The following is a 19,784-nucleotide window of genomic DNA, read 5'->3' on the forward strand; positions in this document are numbered from 1 at the left end:
AGACCTGAGCTGATAAAGGAAGTGATAAGTTTAAGATAAGTGGAGAGGCTAGGTGGCTCCTTACTCCTCCACTGCAGCAGAGCAGTCAGAGTGATGCAAGTTAACGCCCGAAGGGCCTTCTGAGGTGGCAGGCTGAGGGGCAGAGCCCGTAGCGGTGGGTAGAGGACAGGGCAGTGGCACCCACAGTGACCCGATGGGCGGAGTGGCAGAGAGGGATAGAAGGGCAGGCCTGGCAGGGTGCGGTCTCGAGTGGCAACTGATGCCCCGAATTCCCAATTCAACTGGAAAGGCAAAGCGGCAGAGACAAAAAAAAACGGACAAGAAGGAGAAACGCCAGAACCAGTAGTGTTCCTCCTCGTTTGACATTGACAGCACCTCAGTGGCAAAACCACAGCATCAAGAAGACAATCTGCGACCACTGTTCACTACAGAAGATCTACTTTGAACCTGTTTGTTTAAATGAGCAGCCTTTTCAACTCCATATCCATATCTGCTGGCTCCCGACGAGGAGAAAGAACAAGATACAGTTACGCGGCGACGTTTGGACAACACCGGACTCGGATCCCGGAGACATTGAACTTTTACTCCTGCTACCGGTTCTATAAAACAAAGCATTCGGCTAAATGACTGTTTTTGGGGGCTTTTACGGACAGTTGCTGTGCGCACCGAGGATGGCGTGGATAAGACTTATATAATATTGAAATATTCTGTCCCCTAACCTCCATTCCTTACCCTGTGGGGGGTACACGGAGCATCCAGGGGAGGGGGTAGCTTGAGACACCTCCGCGACCTGTGCCACCTTACCACTCCGCTTCGGAGTGGCCGGCCCTGCCGGTCTGGCTGGGATGCGTCCCTCCGTGCTTGTAGGGCTCTTCATCGGCTGCGCCCTGTTTCTCGCACCTGTAACCCAGGGCTGTGGGCCGGGGAGGGGATACGGCAAGAGACGTCTGCCAAAGAAGCTCACACCCCTCGCTTATAAGCAGTTCAGCCCAAACGTTGCCGAGAAAACACTGGGCGCCAGTGGCAAACACGAGGGGAAAATAACGAGAAATTCAGAACGGTTCAAAGAGCTCACTCCCAACTATAACCCTGATATCATATTTAAAGATGAGGAGAATACGGCTGCTGATCGACTTATGACCCAGGTGAGAAGCAGGCATGGGGTTGTAAAACCTCATCTGGTGGGTTTTGTTTCACTTTGACAGCTGTGGCGACCAGCGCGTCTTACTGGACCTGTCGTTCATCGTTCATTTGAGAGCTTCTATTTGCACTTTGTTAAAAGTTTAAACCATTACTTTAAACATTATTGATTCTCAGCGCTTTCATCTCTGTTTTGGTTCAACGGATTTCTGTTGACAGTTCAAAATTACACCTTCAATTATGCAATAGGCACATAGGCTTCAACTGTAGGCTACCCGCTACACATGTAGGTTGTATTGAAACACTGTAAAATACTTTTACATGTTTTGATGTGCTAACTTTGTCTCCGGTTTCAGAGAAAAAGTAAGCTACGCATGCACGTAGACATCACCAAAACATGTAAGAGCGCGAGTTATTGAGTTGATACATGTTTAGGATCGCCGGTTGAATTCTATTGTTCATAAAAATATATACATATCTATTTTTTTTAAAGAATATAAATAACCCTCGATGGACAAGAATAGTATGCCACCATTTTAATCACAAATGTCCACGTATTTTCTACCTGTTTTGAGTAGTGGAATTACGCACGTGCAATTACGCATGGAACATGTTGGAATAGCTAACGATTTATTAGCTGAAATCTCTCTGATCTCTTCTAACATCAGGGTTGAATAAATAACATGTCAGTACACCAATCAATTTTAGTAGGACGTAAAAAACAAAAACAAAGCAAACCATCTTCCTTTAGACCGTTTTGAACATGGTCAATATTTAGCCAAAGACAAAACATGTCTATACATGTCTATGGCATCGGTTGTAGGCGAGTTCACTTTGACCCTCTGTGACACACTGTCAACAGCATTTATGAGTGTAGATCACATTAATCCCATTGTAAACTATAGCCTGTATGTGTAAACTAGTTGTTTTCCTGTGATAATCTTACAACTCTTAACAGCCTAGTGTCTCACTCAAACCAGTTTCTTATTGTGTCTCCTCTCTCTCCCCCAGCGTTGCAAAGACAAGCTGAACTCCCTGGCCATCTCTGTGATGAACATGTGGCCTGGGGTGAAGCTGAGAGTGACAGAGGGATGGGACGAGGACGGGCACCACTCAGAGGACTCCCTCCATTATGAGGGAAGAGCGGTGGACATCACCACCTCAGACCGGGACAGGAACAAGTACTCCATGCTGGCTCGGCTGGCCGTAGAGGCTGGCTTCGACTGGGTCTACTATGAATCGAAGGCACACGTGCACTGCAGTGTCAAGTCAGGTATGGGGATGGGACTCAGACGGAGCAAAAAAACAACATCTTATTACCAACCTGTATAAAAGTACAAACTATTGTACTGGCAACATGCAGTGCTGCTAGCCTCAACTGCAGTCTCACTGGTGAGCTAAGAGAGTTTCACAATTGTCTGTCAGAAAGAGACGAGAGTGCTGCTTTCTACGGTGATCAAGTTAACCCCTATTGATTTGTTAAAGCAACCCAGTTGTCCCTTTGGTCTGAGTGTTGTCAGTTGTTATTAGGCCAACTCAGGTGAGGTGCTAGACGAGGGGTCAGGTGGGGTGAGGTGCTAGACCTGAGGTGAGACAGCTCATTACCGGCAGTCTGTCAAGACAACTGTCTGCAGGGAGTCAATTAGAGGAAGAGCTTTCTGGGCTCTGGACGTGGGTCGTGCCTTGCTGTAGTCTTTATTATCTGGACGTGGGTAGGGCGTCACTGTATACTACATTATCTAGACTTTGGTAGGGCCTCACTGTATACTACATTATCTAGACTTTGGCAGGGCCTCACTGTACACTACATCTGGTGGTGATAACTGAGGTGTGTGTTCTCTAACTATTGCTGTCTAAATGGATGGAAGTGTACCACAGGGTCAACAATAGTCAGGCCCCGTTAATACCTATCTGCTGTGTTGACAGGATGCAGTGCCTTAGATCGAGTGGCGCGGCAGTCCAAGGCACTGCATCTCAGTGCTAGAGGTGTCACTACAGACCCTGGTATGATCCCGGGGTTATTTCACAACAGGCTGTGATTGGGAGTCCCATAGGGCGGCGCACAATTGGTACAGCGTCTTCCGAGTTAGGGGAGGGTTTGGCCGTGGTAGGCCGTCATTGTAAACAAGAATTTGTTCTTAACTGACTTGCTTAGTTAAAATATTATGATTTTTAGAAGTTAAGAGTAGAGTTGGCGCTGGAAGGAGAGAGACACCACTCTAAGAGCTGGTTAACTGATCTACTTTCTCCTTTTGCTTCCCTGTCGGGTGGTTTACGTTAGTCTTCCTGGTCTCCCTCCTCAGATCTAATCTTATCACCTGGCCTTGGTACTTAACCTTCCCAAACATTTGTTTTTGGGACCCACTGGAAGACTTGACACTTCCAGTGGTTTAGGCTACGTTTAGACAGGCAGCCCAATTCTGACCTGGGCCAAAATGTAGAGAATATAGGGTGCCACTAGGAATGTGATCTTTACCTGTCTCACACTGAGACTTCTGACCTCAACTCATTTCAGTGGAGATTGAATCATTGGGTTACTCATTAGCTCGTAATAGATCTCTTCTGAATCATGAGCAAAGTTGAGTTGAAAAGGACAGATTGGTAGTTTGTGTGTAGAATGGCTTTTTAAAATGTTTACCTGTAAACACACAGACTGCCAATGTTTCAATGGAATATATGTTTATATGTTTAAATAAAGTGTGTGTGTGTGTGTGTGTGTGCGTGTGCGTGTGCGTGTGCGTGTGCGTGTGCGTGTGCGTGTGTGTGTGTGTGTGTGTATTGACATAGGGCTTCAAAAGCTCTAATTGGAATTTCAATGGAAGCTCCTGTTGTTTCCTTAACATGTTAATAATGTAAAATCTCATGGAATAAACATGTTGGGCTGAAATGCCAGATTTGTTTTTTAAACTAGGTATCCATAACAATCCATTTTTAGCAGGCAGCCCAATTCTGATCCATTTCTACTAATTGGACATTTGACCAATCACATCAGATCTTTTTTTTTGATCTGATTGGTCAAAAGACTAATTAGTGATTTAGAACTGGGCTGCGTGTGTAGCAGATCAGACAACCAATCTATTGACATAACCATTTTCATATCAGTTATTGTGTCAGTCTGCAGTTCTTAACAGAGCCCTTCAATAAGACCCTCTCTCTCTCTTTCTCTTTATTTCTCTCTCTCTTTTTTTCTCTCTCTCCACCCTGTCCCCCTCACTCCTTTCCCTCTTTCTCAGAGCACTCAGTAGCAGCTAAGACCGGGGGCTGTTTCCCTGGTCGTTCTCTGGTCACTCTGGATGACGGGAGCAGCAGGGCAGTTCAGGACCTCCAGCCAGGTGACCGGGTCCTGGCCTCCTCGGGGGCTGACGGCAGCAGGTTCGGAGGAGACCTCGTCTACAGTGAGTTCTTCACCTTCCTGGACCACGAGCCTGCAGCCAGGAAACAGTTCTACGTGTTGGGAACAGAGACGGGAGCAAACCTGACCCTCACCGCGGCTCATCTTGTGTTCGTGACCGAGGGTAACTGTTCAGTGGGGGAGTCGTCCAAAGGGGTTGTCATGCGGACTATGTACGCCAGCGACGTACGGCCAGGACAGTGTGTGCTGACCGCAGGGAGAAACCAGGGACCACAGGGAAACCTCTCCCAGGTAATTTGGGTCCACATCCAGATGGACACCGGGGCCTTCGCCCCTCTGACACGCCACGGCTCACTGGTGGTGGACGGCGTTCTAGCCTCGTGCTACGCTGCTATGGACCAGCACCAACTAGCCCACTGGGCATTTGGCCCCCTCCGACTGCTGTACAGCTGGACCAGATGGACTGGTGCCTCTCTAGGAGACGGACTACACTGGTACTCACAAGTCCTGCATTGGATAGGAATGTTCCTATTGGACCCTGGACATTTCCACCCCTGGGGGATGGTCGACTCAGAGAGATAAAGAGAGAGAAAGAAAGAAAAGACAAGTAAATTGACCCATCAAATCTAATGTTATTTTGTCAGGTTGCTTCGTAGAAAACAGGTCTAACAGTGAAAAGCTAACTTACTGGTCCATTTCCAACCATGAATAACAAATAAAAATAAAGAGTACAAGTAACATGGCTATAAAAACGATATATACAAAAGTATGTGGACAACACTTAAAATTAGTGGATTCGGCTTTTTCAGCAACCAGTTGCTGCCAGGTGTATAGAAAATCAAGCACACAGCCATGCAATCGCCATAGACAAACATTGGCAGTAGAATGGCCTTACTGAAGAGTGACTTTCAACGTGGCACCATCATAGGATGCCTCCTTTCCAACAAGTCAGTTCGTCAAATTTCTGCCCTGCTCGAAGTGGAAATGTCTAGGAGCCACAACAGCTCAGCCGCGAAGTGGTAGGACACACAAGCTCGCACAATGCCCCTGTGCACAGAGCTAGGTCCATACAGAAATGGTTTGTCGAGATCGGTGTGGAAGAACTTGACTGGCATACAGAGAGCCCTGACCTCAAACCCATCGAACACCTTTTGGATGAATTGGAACGTCGACTGCGAGCCAGGCCTAATCGCCCAACATCAGATCACCTGACCTCACTAATGCTCTTGTGGCTGAATGGAACCAACAGCAATGTTCCATCATCTAGTGGAAAGCCTTCCCAGAAGACTGGAGGCTGTTATAGCAGCAATGTTCCAACATCTAGTGGAAAGCCTTCCCAGAAGAGTGGAGGCTGTTATAGAAGCAATGTTCCAACATCTAGTGGAAAGCCTTCCCAGAAGAGTGGAGGCTGTTATAGAAGCAATGTTCCAACATCTAGTGGAAAGCCTTCCCAGAAGAGTGGAGGCTGTTATAGCAGCAATGTTCCAACATCTAGTGGAAAGCCTTCCCAGAAGAGTGGAGGCTGTTATAGCAGCAATGTTCCAACATCTAGTGGAAAGCCTTCCCAGAAGAGTGGAGGCTGTTATAGAAGCAATGTTCCAACATCTAGTGGAAAGCCTTCCCAGAAGAGTGGAGGCTGTTATAGCAGCAAAGGGGAAACCAACTCCATATTAATGGCCATGAGCAGGTGTTCACATGCTTTTTGTCATGTAGTGAGTGAGTGTGTGGGTGTATGTAGTGTAGGTGTGGTCAAATCCAGCATGTGTGCATAGAGTCATTGAAAAACAGTGTCCATGCAGGGAGTCTTATGGTTTGCAGAAGTCTTATGGTTTGGGGGTAGAAGCTCTTCTGGATCCTCTTGACTCCAGACTTGGTGCATTGGTACCACTTGCCGTGAGGTAGCAGAGAAAACGGTCTGTGGCTTGGGTGGCTGGAGTATTTGACCATTTTGACACAGACTGGAACAGAGGTCCTGGATAGCAGGAAGTTTGGCCCCAGTGATGTACTGGGCCGTACACACTACCCTCTGTAGCACCTTGAGGTCGGATGACAAGCAGTTTCGATACTAGGCAGTGAAGCAGCCAGTCAAGATGCTCTCAATGGTGCAGCTGTAGAACGTTTTGAGGACCTGAGGGCCAACGCCAAATCTTTTCAGCCTCCTGAGGGGGAAGAGGTGTTGTCGTTCCCTCTTCACGACTGTGTTGGTGTAGTGTGGATCATGATAGATCCTTCGGGATCTGGACACCAAGGAACTTGAAGCTGTCGACCGTCTCCAATACAGTCCCGTCGATGTAAATGGCTGTGTGCTCGGCCCTCCATTTCCTGTTGCCCATGATCAGCTCCTTTGTCTTATTGTCGTTGAAGGAGAGTTTGTTGTCCTTGGAACCACACGCCAGGAGTCTGACGTCCTCCCTGTAGGCTGTCTCATCGTCATCGGTGATCAGGCCTCCCACCATTGTGTTGTCAGAAAACTTTATTGTGGTTTTGAAGTTGTGCACTGCCATAACAGCCTCCACTCTTCTGGGAAGGCTTTCTACTAGATGTTGGAAGAGGGAGTACAGGAGGGGAGTAAGCATGCACCCCTGAGGGGCTCCTTTGTTGAGGGTCAACGTGGTGGATGTGTTGTTGCCCGTCAGGAAGTCCAGTTGCAGAGGGACGTGTTAACATAGTGATGAGCTTCAAGGGCACTATGGTGTTGCTGAGCTGAACTGTAGTCAATGAACAGCATTCTGTAGACAGTGAACAGCATTCTGTAGACAGTGAACAGCATTCTGTAGACAGTGAACAGCATTCTGTAGACACTGAACAGCATTCTGTAGACACTGAACAGCATTCTGTAGACACTGAACAGCATTCTGTAGACACTGAACAGCATTCTGTAGACAGTGAACAGCATTCTGTAGACAGTGAACAGCATTCTGTAGACAGTGAACAGCATTCTGTAGACAGTGAACAGCATTCTGTAGACACTGAACAGCATTCTGTAGACAGTGAACAGCATTCTGTAGACAGTGAACAGCATTCTGTAGACAGTGAACAGCATTCTGTAGACACTGAACAGCATTCTGTAGACACTGAACAGCATTCTGTAGACACTGAACAGCATTCTCAAATAGGTTTCCTTTTGTTCAAGTGGGAAAGGGCAGTTTGGAGTGCATTGGAGATTGCATCATCTGTGGATCTGTTGGGGCGGTATGTGAATTAGAGTGGGTCCTGGGTGTCTGAGATGATGGTGTTGATGTGAGTCATGGCCAGCATTTCAAAGCATTTAATGGCTATAGATTTGAGTGCTATGGGGTGATAATCATTTAGGCTGGCTACCTTGGTGCTCTTGGGTACAGGGACAGGTTAAAAATGTCAGTGAAGACAGTTGCTAGCTGGTCAACGCCTGCTCTGCGTCCTGATAATCTGTCTGGCCTGCCTGCGGTCTTGTGAATGTTAACCTGTTTAAAGATCTGTTACGGAGAGCGTGATCACACAGTCATCTGGAACAGACGCTGCTCTCATGCATGATTCAGTGTTGCTTGTCATAGAAGGCATTTATCTCGTCTGGTAGGCTCGTGTCACTGGGCAGCTCATAGCTGAAAACTGTGTTGGTAAAATCTTATGTTCTACAGCTTATCATGAGATATTGTAACTCATTGGAGCAGAACCTCGAGACTTCCTTAATATCAGATATTGCGCGCTGTTCTTAACAGAGACACCCCCGCCCCGCCCCCACCTCCACTCTTGTGTTTACGAGATGCCAAGACTCCGTGAAGTAGAGGATATTACAGTTATTCGTTTCCGGTTTTGATAGGATAGTCTGGAACGAAGCTCGTCCAGTTTGGTCTCCGGTAATCCGCCAATACAACAGAGGGAATAAGCAGATTATTTTCCTCCCTAGTTTCATCAGGGTTCAATATCGTCGTCTTTTTGTTCTTCCGAGTGTCGGGGACATGGGTGAGCAGGATGTCCTTCTCGGCCCCTAGTTATAGAAGTAAAAGTCTTCATCCAAATCGAGGTTTAGTGATCGTTGTTCTGATGTCCAGAAGCTTTTTATTGTAATGTTTTAGTCATAGGAAACGATGGTAGAAACAGTTTATGTACAAAAAAAAAAAAAAAAACAACAACAACGACAAAATGGTGTTATTGGTCAGAAGCTCGTAAAAATGATCGCTATCCCCCATTGAGAAGAAATATAAAGGCAATGGGAGTCGTCTGCGGACCGGTGAAGGTGAGGAAATATGAGTCAATGGAAACAGATAATAGCTTTCTATCACCTTTTTAGAGTTTCAAACATTTTCTACAGTTTCTGGAAGCAAAATAATACAACATTTTAGGGAATTTTGAGAATTGCTGCACGGAGTTCATCGGCTTTACACCCAAAGATACTTTTGAGAAAGTTCTACATTACATTGCAGGGAGCAACATATGTAAAGGCAAGACCTCTGTGCCTTGGCCTGACTATTTATTTAGGCCTTTCCCATCATATCGGCTTCCTCTTTTCAGGACCACGCTAGTCCTAGACACTCAACACTGGAATGTGTACACACACACACACACACACACACACACACCACACACACACACACACACACACACACACACACACACACACACACACACACACACACACACACATACACACACACACACACACATACACACACACACACACCACACACACACACACACACACACACACACACACACACACACACACACACACACACACACATACACACAGACACACACACACACACACACACACACACACACACACACACACACACACACACACACACATACACACATACACACATACACACACACACACACACCACACACACACACACACACACACACACACAAACCACACACACACACACACACACACACACACACACACACACACACACACACACACACACACACACACACACACACACACACACACACACACACACACACACACACACACACACACACACACACACACACACACACACACACACACACACACACACACACACACACACACACACACACACACACACACACACACACACACACACACCACACACATACACACGAGGTAAACACTCAAACACACTCAGGTTAGATAATGAGGAGATAGAGAGAAGGGTGAATTGAAGAGTCTTCAGAACAAGGAGTCTGGTGTTGGTGTAGCAGATGAAAGGGTTCAGAGGTCATCTTCACCTGGCCTACTAGATGTATTGGTCTGTACAGGGGGGTTTATTGTAAAAGTATTGTCAACTTGTCTGATACATGTCTGTGTGTAGTGTGATCCTGTCAACGTCTATCAATCTGTCCAGGTTATTCTGTAGTCAGATCTTCATGTCTTCGTCTTTATGTCTTCATGAATATTATCTTCATGAAATCTGAGGCATTATGTTATTTTGTGCTGAACTATGTCAGATGTATATTATTGTGGTGTGAAAAACCTATTTAAAGATCTATTTTTAAAAATGACTGAAATGTATGTTTTTTTAAACATTCTTTTTGCAATTCTTTAGTAATTAGTATTTTATTTCATGAGACTCTTGAGAAATCATCATTCGATAACACAAACAACATGGCCCAGGGGAGGGGGGGGGGGCGCGTTCTGAACCCAACAAACAACATGAGCCAATTCACAGATACCAATGCAAATCACACTGTCATAGAAAATACAACTAATACCCATGCAATGCCCAATGCCTCTAATGCCTAATGCCTCCAGCAGCCTTCTCAGGAAGTAAGGGGACTCATAGACCTTCACTCCACTTCCTGGTTCAATGTTGACTGATGTTCTCTCTCTCTCTCTCTCTCTCTCTCTCTCTCTCTCTCTCTCTCTCTCTCTCTCTCTCTCTCTCTCTCTCTCTCTCTCTCTCTCTCATTGTTGAGAAAGACCTCAACATTGACTATACCTACACAGGTATACACACAAATGCACACTCACACACACAATTAGGAAATGGGTAAGGCACTCATTTAGCCACATTGCTCTTTTTTTGCCTGGCTGTGTAATATGGTCCTAGATCTGGTTCTAGATCTGTAGACTGGTCAGAGATCTGTAGACTGGTCCTAGATCTGTAGACAGGTCCTAGATCTGTAGACTGGTCCTAGATCTGTAAACAGGTCCTAGATCTGTAGACTGGTCCTCGATCTGTAGACTGGTCCTAGATCTGTAGACAGGTCCTAGATCTGTAGACTGGTCCTAGATCTGTAGACTGGTCCTAGATCTGTAGACTAATTCTAGATCTGTAGACTGGTCCTAGATCTGTAGACAGGTCATAGATCCGTAGATTGGTCCTAGATCTGTAGACTGGTCCTAGATCTGTAGACTGGTCCTAGATCTGTTTGTGCCATCCTGCCAAATCCATCACTTGTCATTTGTATTTTTCTGGCCTGACAATAACATAGGTAGTTGGCAAGAGACCAGAAACAGATGGGCTCCCAGGCTAATTTCACTGAAAGAATAGCCTGGTCTAAAGCACAAAATGATCTGATCAATAAATGATGATCCATAAATCTGGGCTGCATACAGAACCAGTGAGGCAGTACTAGAGACATGAAGACTGCTAAACCGATGTTGCAGATGTTACTACGTGTGTGAACTGGGAAGTACTTCACACCCGTTTCCACGGCGATTGTGTAGATTACACCGAGAACAGAGCCTGCTATAGAATCCTTTATCCGTTCATCTTTCCTTTATGTGTCATTCCCTCTCTTCTTGCCTCCTTCACAAAACGCATTAGAGGACAAGGTTATAGCGGAGGAATTTTGGATTTTCCATAAAGGTGATGGAGGATGTAAGGTTTTGAAGAAAGACGAATTGAGAAATGGCTGCCAGTTGCACTGTCTGGACTCAGGCTAGGAGGAGAGAGAGAGGAGCAGGGGAAGAGTCAAAACATAGACACTAAATGCAGAGTGAAAAAATCAGCACTCAAACACATTTTGAGTCATTTAGCAGATACACTTATCCAGAGCGGCTTACAGGAGCCCTTAGAGTTTAGTGCCTTGCTCAAGGGCACATCGGCAGATTTTTCACTTAGTTGGATTGGGTTTCAATGCTCTTAACCGCTAATATTATGCCTCGAACTGACAGTAGGGCGAGCCACATCTGTTTCACACAGTACATATGGAAAGATCATAAAGTGAATGACATAACATGACATTAACATAGACACCCCCCCCAAAAAAATAAAATAATAACAATATATATATATATATGTATTTGACTGATGAAATAAACAGAGACTTAATGAACTGGGAAGTGTCATGTCTTCCACCAGTTATTTGTTTAATTAACTGTAGAATGTTTGTAAACCACAACAGACTAAGCAGACTAAGCTAACACTACTGACCTGCCGGAGGGGGGGGGGGCTACGGGGCAGTGAAGGATGTGAGGTCCGATGGTGAAGGTACAGGAAAAGGAAGTGTTGCTGGTTGTACAGGAAAAGGAAGTGTTGCTGGTCGTACAGGAAAAGGAAGTGTTGCTGGTCGTACAGGAAAAGGAAGTGTTGCTGGTCGTACAGGAAAAGGAAGTGTTGCTGGTCGTACAGGAAAATTAAGTGTTGCTGGTCGTACAGGAAAAGGAAGTGTTGCTGGTCGTACAGGAAAAGGAAGTGTTGCTGGTCGCACAGGAAAAGGAAGTGTTGCTGGTCGTACAGGAAAATTAAGTGTTGCTGGTCGTACAGGAAAAGGAAGTGTTGCTGGTCGTACAGGAAAAGGAAGTGTTGCTGGTCGTACAGGAAAAGGGGGAGTGTTGCTGGTCATACAGGAAAATTAAGTGTTGCTGGTCGTACAGGAAAAGGAAGTGTTGCTGGTCGTACAGGAAAAGGAAGTGTTGCTGGTCGTACAGGAAAATTAAGTGTTGCTGGTCGTACAGGAAAAGGAAGTGTTGCTGGTCGTACAGGAAAAGGAAGTGTTGCTGGTCGTACAGGAAAATTAAGTGTTGCTGGTCGTACAGGAAAAGGAAGTGTTGCTGGTCGTACAGGAAAAGGAAGTGTTGCTGGTCGTACAGGAAAAGGAAGTGTTGCTGGTCGTACAGGAAAATTAAGTGTTGCTGGTCGTACAGGAAAAGGAAGTGTTGCTGGTCGTACAGGAAAAGGAAGTGTTGCTGGTCGTACAGGAAAAGGAAGTGTTGCTGGTCTTCAGCACTGGCAGCAGTTCAGAGTGCAGGTGAAAACCCCCTCTCCACTACGGCACACAGAATCCACACACTCAACAATGGCAACAGCACTTGCACACAAATAAAGGTTTACAATTTTTCTGACTAGAGATTTTTCTTAAGAGATGATTGTGTTTGTCAGAATGATCCACTCACTCACACTCTCTCTCTCTCACTCTCTCACTCTCTCATTGACTGAGCAGAGACTCAGAGGAGAGAAACTCACAGAGAGCATCCTGCAAACATTTAGCTGGGGGAGCCTGAGGCATGCTGGGAGCATGTATGAGCGTAGATGCTGGGACAGGAACACAAAGAGGAAGACTGTGTCCTACACAGAGAAACATGACAACAACGTTAGTTCTAATTGTAGTAACAGGGACTATCAATCCTAATTCAGTTTGGATATTTATATATAAAAAAATATGACTGAATGCAGGAAGACGTGAATACAGGGAGTTTGAGACGACACAAAAAAGTGAGGCAAAAATGGCAAATAGAGGACAAACAGACGGACTGACTGACAGACGGACACGCTGTTTGTAAGTACAGTGCAGCGATGGCCCAGTGGTCTGAACAGAGCAGAGTTGGAGAAATCTGGTAGACGGACTAGTGGGGGACATGACCAGCAGACCCCAGTGTCTCAACCACTCAGTCCTGTCACACCCAGAACCAGCCGGACCAGACTCTCTGTCACAGTCTTTACCAGCCGGACCAGACTCTCTGTCACAGTCAGAACCAGCCGGACCAGACTCTCTGTCACAGTCAGAACCAGCCGGACCAGACTCTCTGTCACAGTCAGAACCAGCCAGACCAGACTCTCTGTCACACCCAGAACCAGCCAGACCAGACTCTCTGTCACAGTCAGAACCAGCCAGACCAGACTCTCTGTCACAGTCAGAACCAGCCGGACCAGACTCTCTGTCACACCCAGAACCAGCCGGACCAGACTCTCTGTCACAGTCAGAACCAGCCGGACCAGACTCTCTGTCACAGTCAGAACCAGCCGGACCAGACCCTCTGTCACACCCAGAACCAGCCGGACCAGAACCTCTGTCACACCCAGAACCAGCCGGACCAGAACCTCTGTCACACCCAGAACCAGCCGGACCAGAACCTCTGTCACACCCAGAACCAGCCTGACCAGAGTCACAGTCATACCCTGCAGTCATACCAAAGAAGACTCGATGCTGTAATCGCTGCCAAAGGTGCTTCAACAAAGCACTGATTAAAGGGTCTGAATACTTATGGAAATGTGATATTTCTGTTTTAAATGTATAATACATTTGCAAACATTTCAAGAAACCTGTTTCTGCTTTGTCATTATGGGTTATTGTGTGTAGATTGATGGAGAGAAAAAAACAATTTAATACATTTCAAAATAAGGTTGTAACAAAATGTGGAAAAAAGTCAAGGAGTCTAAATACTTTCCGAAGGCACACGCTCTTGGCTTTTTCCAGAACAGCTACTTTGTCCTTGAACCTCAGGAACTAGACCCCTATCGGCCTTGGCCTGTCACCTGGGCCTGTCACCTTGGCCTGTCACCTTGGCCTGTCACCTGGGCCTTTCACCTGGGCCTGTCACCTGGGCCTTTCACCTGGAACTTTCACTTGGGTCTGTCACCTTGGCCTGTCACCTGGGCCTTTCACCTGGAACTTTCACCTGGGCCTGTCACCTGGGCCTTTCACCTTGGCCTGTCACCTGGGCCTTTCACCTGGGCCTTTCACCTGGAACTTTCACCTGGGCCTGTCACCTGGGCCTTTCACCTGGGCCCTTCACCTGGGCCTTTCACTTGGGCCTGTCACCTGGGCCTTTCACCTGGGCCTCTCACCTGGGCCTTTCACCTGGGCCTGTCACCTGGGCCTTTCACCTGGGCCTGTCACCTGGGCCTTTCACCTGGGCCTGTCACCTGGGCCTTTCACCTGGGCCTTTCACCTGGGCCTGTCACCTGGGCCTTTCACCTGGGCCTTTCACCTGGGCCTTTCACCTGGGCCTGTCACCTGGGCCTTTCACCTGGGCCTTTCACCTGGGCCTTTCACCTGGGCCTGTCACCTGGGCCTTTCACCTGGGCCTTTCACCTGGGCCTGTCACCTGGGCCTTTCACCTGGGCCTGTCACCTGGGCCTTTCACCTGGGCCCTTCACCTGGGCCTTTCACTTGGGCCTGTCACCTGGGCCTTTCACCTGGGCCTGTCACCTGGGCCTGTCACCTGGGCCCTTCACCTGGGCCTTTCACCTGGGCCTGTCACCTGGGCCTTTCACCTGGGCCTTTCACCTGGGCCTTTCACCTGGGCCTTTCACCTTGGCCTTTCACCTGGGCCTGTCACCTGGGCCTTTCACCTGGGCCTGTCACCTGAGCCTTTCACCTGGGCCTTTCACCTGGGCCTGTCACCTGGGCCTTTCACCTGGGCCTGTCACCTGAGCCTTTCACCTGGGCCTTTCACCTGGGCCTTTCACCTGGGCCTTTCACCTGGGCCTGTCACCTGAGCCTTTCACCTGAGCCTTTCACCTGGGCCTGTCACCTGGGCCTTTCACCTGGGCATGTCACCTGGGCCTGTCACCTGGGCCTTTCACCTGGGCCTTTCACCTGGGCCTTTCACCTGGGCCTGTCACCTGGGCCTTTCACCTGGGCCTTTCACCTGGGCCTGTCACCTATGCCTGTCACCTGGGCCTGTCACCTTGGCCAGAGAATGGTTTTCCACTCCAACTCAAGCTTCTTTTGGTCCATCTTCAGTGTCTCTGCGATCACTTCCCTCACTTTGTCCTCCATTCTGCAATTCCTTCCACAAGCATTTTGTTTCCGCCTTGATTGTCCCTCGAGATAATCTGATTCATCCATCATTGTTATCACAGATTCACATAAAGAACTGATGTCCTCTCTCAATGATTTACAGATTGCTGTCATCTTGCCATCCTCCTGTTTAAACTCATCGAGCTGCAAACTGTTCTTCAGGTTCTGGACCTCTGGTTTTGTCCATTCTTTTATTAGTTGACTCTAACAGTATTTGGACAAAAACACTTGAAGTTATTTTCTTGTTGTTGTAACAACTGCTTGTAGAACTATCTCTGTTTGTTTAAAAGATCCTTTACCTGTGATAGAGAGACACCACTGTCCTCCACGGTACTCCAGCCTGGTTTGGTCTTTATCATGGTAACAACGTAGGTACGCTGTTCCTCCTCACAGTTCCGGCCGGGTTTGGTCTTTATCATGGTAACAACGTAGGTACGCTGTTACTCCTTGCAGGGAAGTTGTTGTTGTTGGAAACACAATGGCTAATCCGCATCGCGGGCAGCATTCAAGCCCTCAAGAAAACACTGCTAACTTGATAGGCAGCTAGTTAGCAGCTAGCAGCTAGGTTTTCAGTCCAAACTTCTGGCTGTCCAGTTCTGTGACCTTGTGTGGTTTACCACTTCTCGGCGGAGCCGTTGTTGCTCCTAGACGTTTTCACTTCACAATAACAGGACTTACAGTTGACCAGGGCAGCTCTAGCAGGGCAGAAATTGGACAAACTCTCTTGTTGGTTAGGTGGCATCCTATGACGGTGCCACATGGAAATTCACTGAGCTCTTCAGTACAGGCCATTCTACTGCCAGACTGTGTTTGTCTATGGAGATTGCATTGCTCTGTGCTCGATTTTATACACCTGTCAGCCAAGGGTGTGGCTGAACTAGCCGAATCCACTAATTTGAATGGGTGTCCTCATACTTTTGTATATATAGTGTATACATGTGTATTTTGCACATCTGTATCACTGTACTAAAGCCTCTTGATAAAGGTTATGAAACGTAGTTGAATCTACAGTACATATCTGCTGAAAGATGTGTTCGGTAACAGGGGAGTAGGAGTTAGTTCGAGAGGAGGAGGTGGTCTGGTCTTTGGGTTCAGCACCATGGACAGCAGCACTATAGAACCAGAGTACAGTACCTCTCTGACTGAGTTGGCTCTATGTAGGATCACTTCCTCACACTCACCACAGTGCCCCCTGCAGGCTGGTTCACTCACTGCAGGACATAAAGTAAATCGCTCCATTAACCACAATGAGATACTTAAGCAATAAGACCCGAGGATGTGTGATATATGGCCGATATACCACGGCTAAGGGCTGTTCTTAAGCACGACGCAACGTGGAGTGCCTGGCCATATATCACAAACCCCCGAAGAGCCTTATTGCTATTATAAACTGTAATTGGAGCAGTAAAACGATATATTTTATCATACCTGTGGTAAATGCGATGTGATATACCCCGGCTTTCAGTTTATAAAAAAGGGTCTAGCAAAACTGATTTACCACTGCATTCGACAGTTGTGATATTCTTGATGAGTTTGTCTGCAAAAAAATTAAATAAAAATAGTTTGTTTGTTCGTCAAATGACGCCATTCTCTGCCCTCTGTCTGCACTAGGTGAACTTTGACCCGTTACAGGTTTGTTATGACTTGAGTCTCCCTTTGTTAAACATGATCTTCACACACTAACCAAAACGATGAGTGATTTAACACACTATAATGGCTTCTGAATCAATGTATACCTCCTGATTAGGCTATGACATTATATGACCTTGGAAACCAAATTGGGGCGGCAGGTAGCCTAGTGGTTAGAGCGTTGGACTAGTAACCAAAAGGTTGCTGAATCAAATCCTCGAGCTGACAAGGTAAACATATGTTGTTCTGCCCCTGAACAAGGCACTTAACCCACTGTTCCCTGGTAAGCCGTCAGTGTAAATAAGAATTGTTCTTAACTGACTTGCCTAGTTAAATACAACATTTTAAAATCTTGAGCCAAATTGTAGCGCTGACCAGCTAGTCTGTCACAAAACACCACATAACCATAAAAACACACATAATGCTGTAAGGGGAAAACGAAGGAGAGGGAACAAGAAAGTAATTAACCCAGAAACACAGTATTAAAGAATAAAGAGGCAAGTTGAGCTTCTAAATATCTGTTTATTACTACCGGTCTCCAATAGTAATCAGAAGGAACAAGGTCTTGCCCTTTTAAACAAGTTCCTACAAAGAGGCTCCTATAATACACGACACATGGAATTCATTTGGCATGCTCCTTGACACATTTACTCACATACACAGATATGATTAATATGTTTGTCACGGCTTATACACGATAAATACACTATGATAATAACACCAGCAGCAACAAACAAAAAAACAGAAAGTCTTTAAATATGACTGAGTAGAATTGATCTCTCCTGAGTCCTTAATCAAATCAGAATGGCTCCTTTAAAATTGTCTTATCCAATCACCACACGGGAGGAAGTGAAAGCAATGACAATAGCGCGTAAATATATTGAGAGGTACAGCCGAAAGGAGGGACAAAAGTTCTCTATATGAAAAGGACACACACACACTTTCACGGATTCACGTACGCACGTACGCACGCACGTACGTACACAAACACTCCCACATACACTACCAAGTTACGGTATCATTTCAGCAGGTCATGTCAGTTTGGAACCTAGATGACAGAAGTCACACTGCACTGGGGTATACGGAGAATACAACAAATATCTCTTTGATATTATTAACATTTCCGAGTTGACAGTTTCATCTATCTTCCATGATCATTGCTCCGACTGCATACAAAAAATGAATAGTTTTTTTATTCTGAAGGATGAATAATCTGGACCATAAAACTACCAGTCTCACCAACCACAGAAGGGTCAGAGTTACTTAACATCAAGAGAAAAAAAAAACATAACACACATTTCTCAAAATAAACTGCATATCCCTCTCAGTGTACATGGACTTAGATCTATTTCTATCTAGATATTGTTACACCTTCAGGAACCAAAACACAACCATATTTAGTGTCCTTACACAGATAGTCTGCTTCCTTAATATTTTAAGGGTTAAATGATGCAGGAATGTAGAGTTAAGTTCAGGTGACAATTACACACAGTATAGAACAGAGCGAGGGTTAGTTAGTCTCTTCAGGAAAGAATCATCACAACACCTGGCAACACGGAATTATCACAACACCTGGTAACCCGGAATCATCACAACACCTGGCAACCCAGAATCACACAACACCTGGCAACCCGGTATCATCACAACACCTGGCAACCCGGTATCATCACAACACCTGGCAACCCGGTATCATCACAACACCTGGCAACCCAGAATCATCACAACACCTGGCAACCCGGAATCATCACAACACCTGGCAACCCGGTATCATCACAACACCTGGCAACCTTGACACAAACATACTTTAGTAGGTGAAGGGGTTGAGGAGAAAGCCAACGAGTCATATCAAAAAGGTCTAAGGTCTCTTAGGGCTGGTATTATGGTGTGATGCCTCAGACACTAGAGAAGTTTCTCTGAGAGGTTACGCCCTCTGTAAAGCCCTAAGGGTCATCTTCAATGTCTTTTCTGTGTGATTGTGTTGGGAAACGATGATAAAGAACACAAGATAAACTCCTTTGTAAAACACCTCTTGAAAGTATGTACGTATACTGAAACATATTTCTGTTTTATGGCGATTTAAAACAAGTGCAAGTCAACTGATATGCCACAATCTGACCCTATAGCCTCAGTAGCCCCCCCACCCCCCCAAAATGAATACTTTTACCAGCATGTACACCATGCTAGACATGGATACAGAAGAGACAGCTGACGATGCAGTGCTGTTTCTCATGCCGATACCTACAGTATCACGCTGGCACAAACCCAGAGGTTAGGAAAGGGAAGGGAGGATGGCACAGGGAATTGGGTCAGAGAGAGACAGAGAAAAGAAGAGAAGACAAGAGGAGAGGAGAGGAGATCATAAAGGATCTTGTGGACGAGAGAGAAGTCAGAGGAGAATAAATATGGCGTCTCCTCTCTCACAGCCTGGAGGTGAAGTTCTCGGGGAACACCCCTTTGAGCGAGCTCTGTTTATTCTGGATCCAGTCTTCCTGCTTCATCCCCATCAGCCAGCCCTCGTCCTGAAACACACACATCATGTGGATTAAGAGGAACCCAAAGCACACCGTTTTGTAATGTAGCTAAGGACATGAAATAGATAGACATGTATTTTGTACATCAAAGCTGCCTCACAGTACAGAAACGGGCCTATGAGCCCGTTCTGGCAAAGAAACAGGCTATTAAATGTAGTTAAATATTCTATTGTTGGAAGAATAGTGTA

The 19,784-nt window shown here is 46.3% G+C and overlaps 2 protein-coding genes across 3 annotated transcripts in view; one reads left to right on the forward strand and one right to left on the reverse strand.

Annotated features, from left to right (window-relative positions):
- The first annotated feature begins 262 nt into the window (after nt 1-262).
- On the forward strand, nt 263-7,421 carry LOC135547717 (indian hedgehog B protein-like). The gene is made up of 3 exons (XM_064976961.1): nt 263-1,145; nt 2,152-2,413; nt 4,374-7,421. Exons 1-3 carry the CDS (start codon nt 846-848, stop codon nt 5,072-5,074), a joined length of 1,263 nt encoding a protein of 420 aa, XP_064833033.1. The 5' UTR covers nt 263-845; the 3' UTR covers nt 5,075-7,421.
- Nucleotides 7,422-19,224: 11,803 nt separating this feature from the next.
- The window catches only part of LOC135547718 (myc box-dependent-interacting protein 1), a 44,492-nt gene continuing 43,932 nt past the window's right edge, over nt 19,225-19,784 (reverse strand). For both annotated transcript variants that reach the window (XM_064976963.1, XM_064976962.1), the window contains one exon: nt 19,225-19,584. In XM_064976963.1, coding sequence (XP_064833035.1) covers nt 19,483-19,584 — 102 coding nt within the window. In that variant the 3' untranslated portion in view covers nt 19,225-19,482. The remainder of the gene's footprint in view (nt 19,585-19,784) is intronic.

This window comes from Oncorhynchus masou, chromosome 10 (genome assembly GCF_036934945.1).
Source record: "Oncorhynchus masou masou isolate Uvic2021 chromosome 10, UVic_Omas_1.1, whole genome shotgun sequence".
In the NCBI taxonomy this organism is placed as follows: Eukaryota; Metazoa; Chordata; class Actinopteri; order Salmoniformes; family Salmonidae; genus Oncorhynchus; species Oncorhynchus masou.

Excerpts from the sequence above, each read along its gene's own strand:
- LOC135547717 (XM_064976961.1), top strand. The coding sequence starts at position 846 with ATGCGTCCCTCCGTGCTTGTAGGGCTCTTCATCGGCTGCGCCCTGTTT. Across the intron at positions 1,146-2,151 it reads CTGATCGACTTATGACCCAG|CGTTGCAAAGACAAGCTGAA; the intron begins GTGAGAAGCAGG and ends TCTCTCCCCCAG. Across the intron at positions 2,414-4,373 it reads GCACTGCAGTGTCAAGTCAG|AGCACTCAGTAGCAGCTAAG; the intron begins GTATGGGGATGG and ends CCTCTTTCTCAG.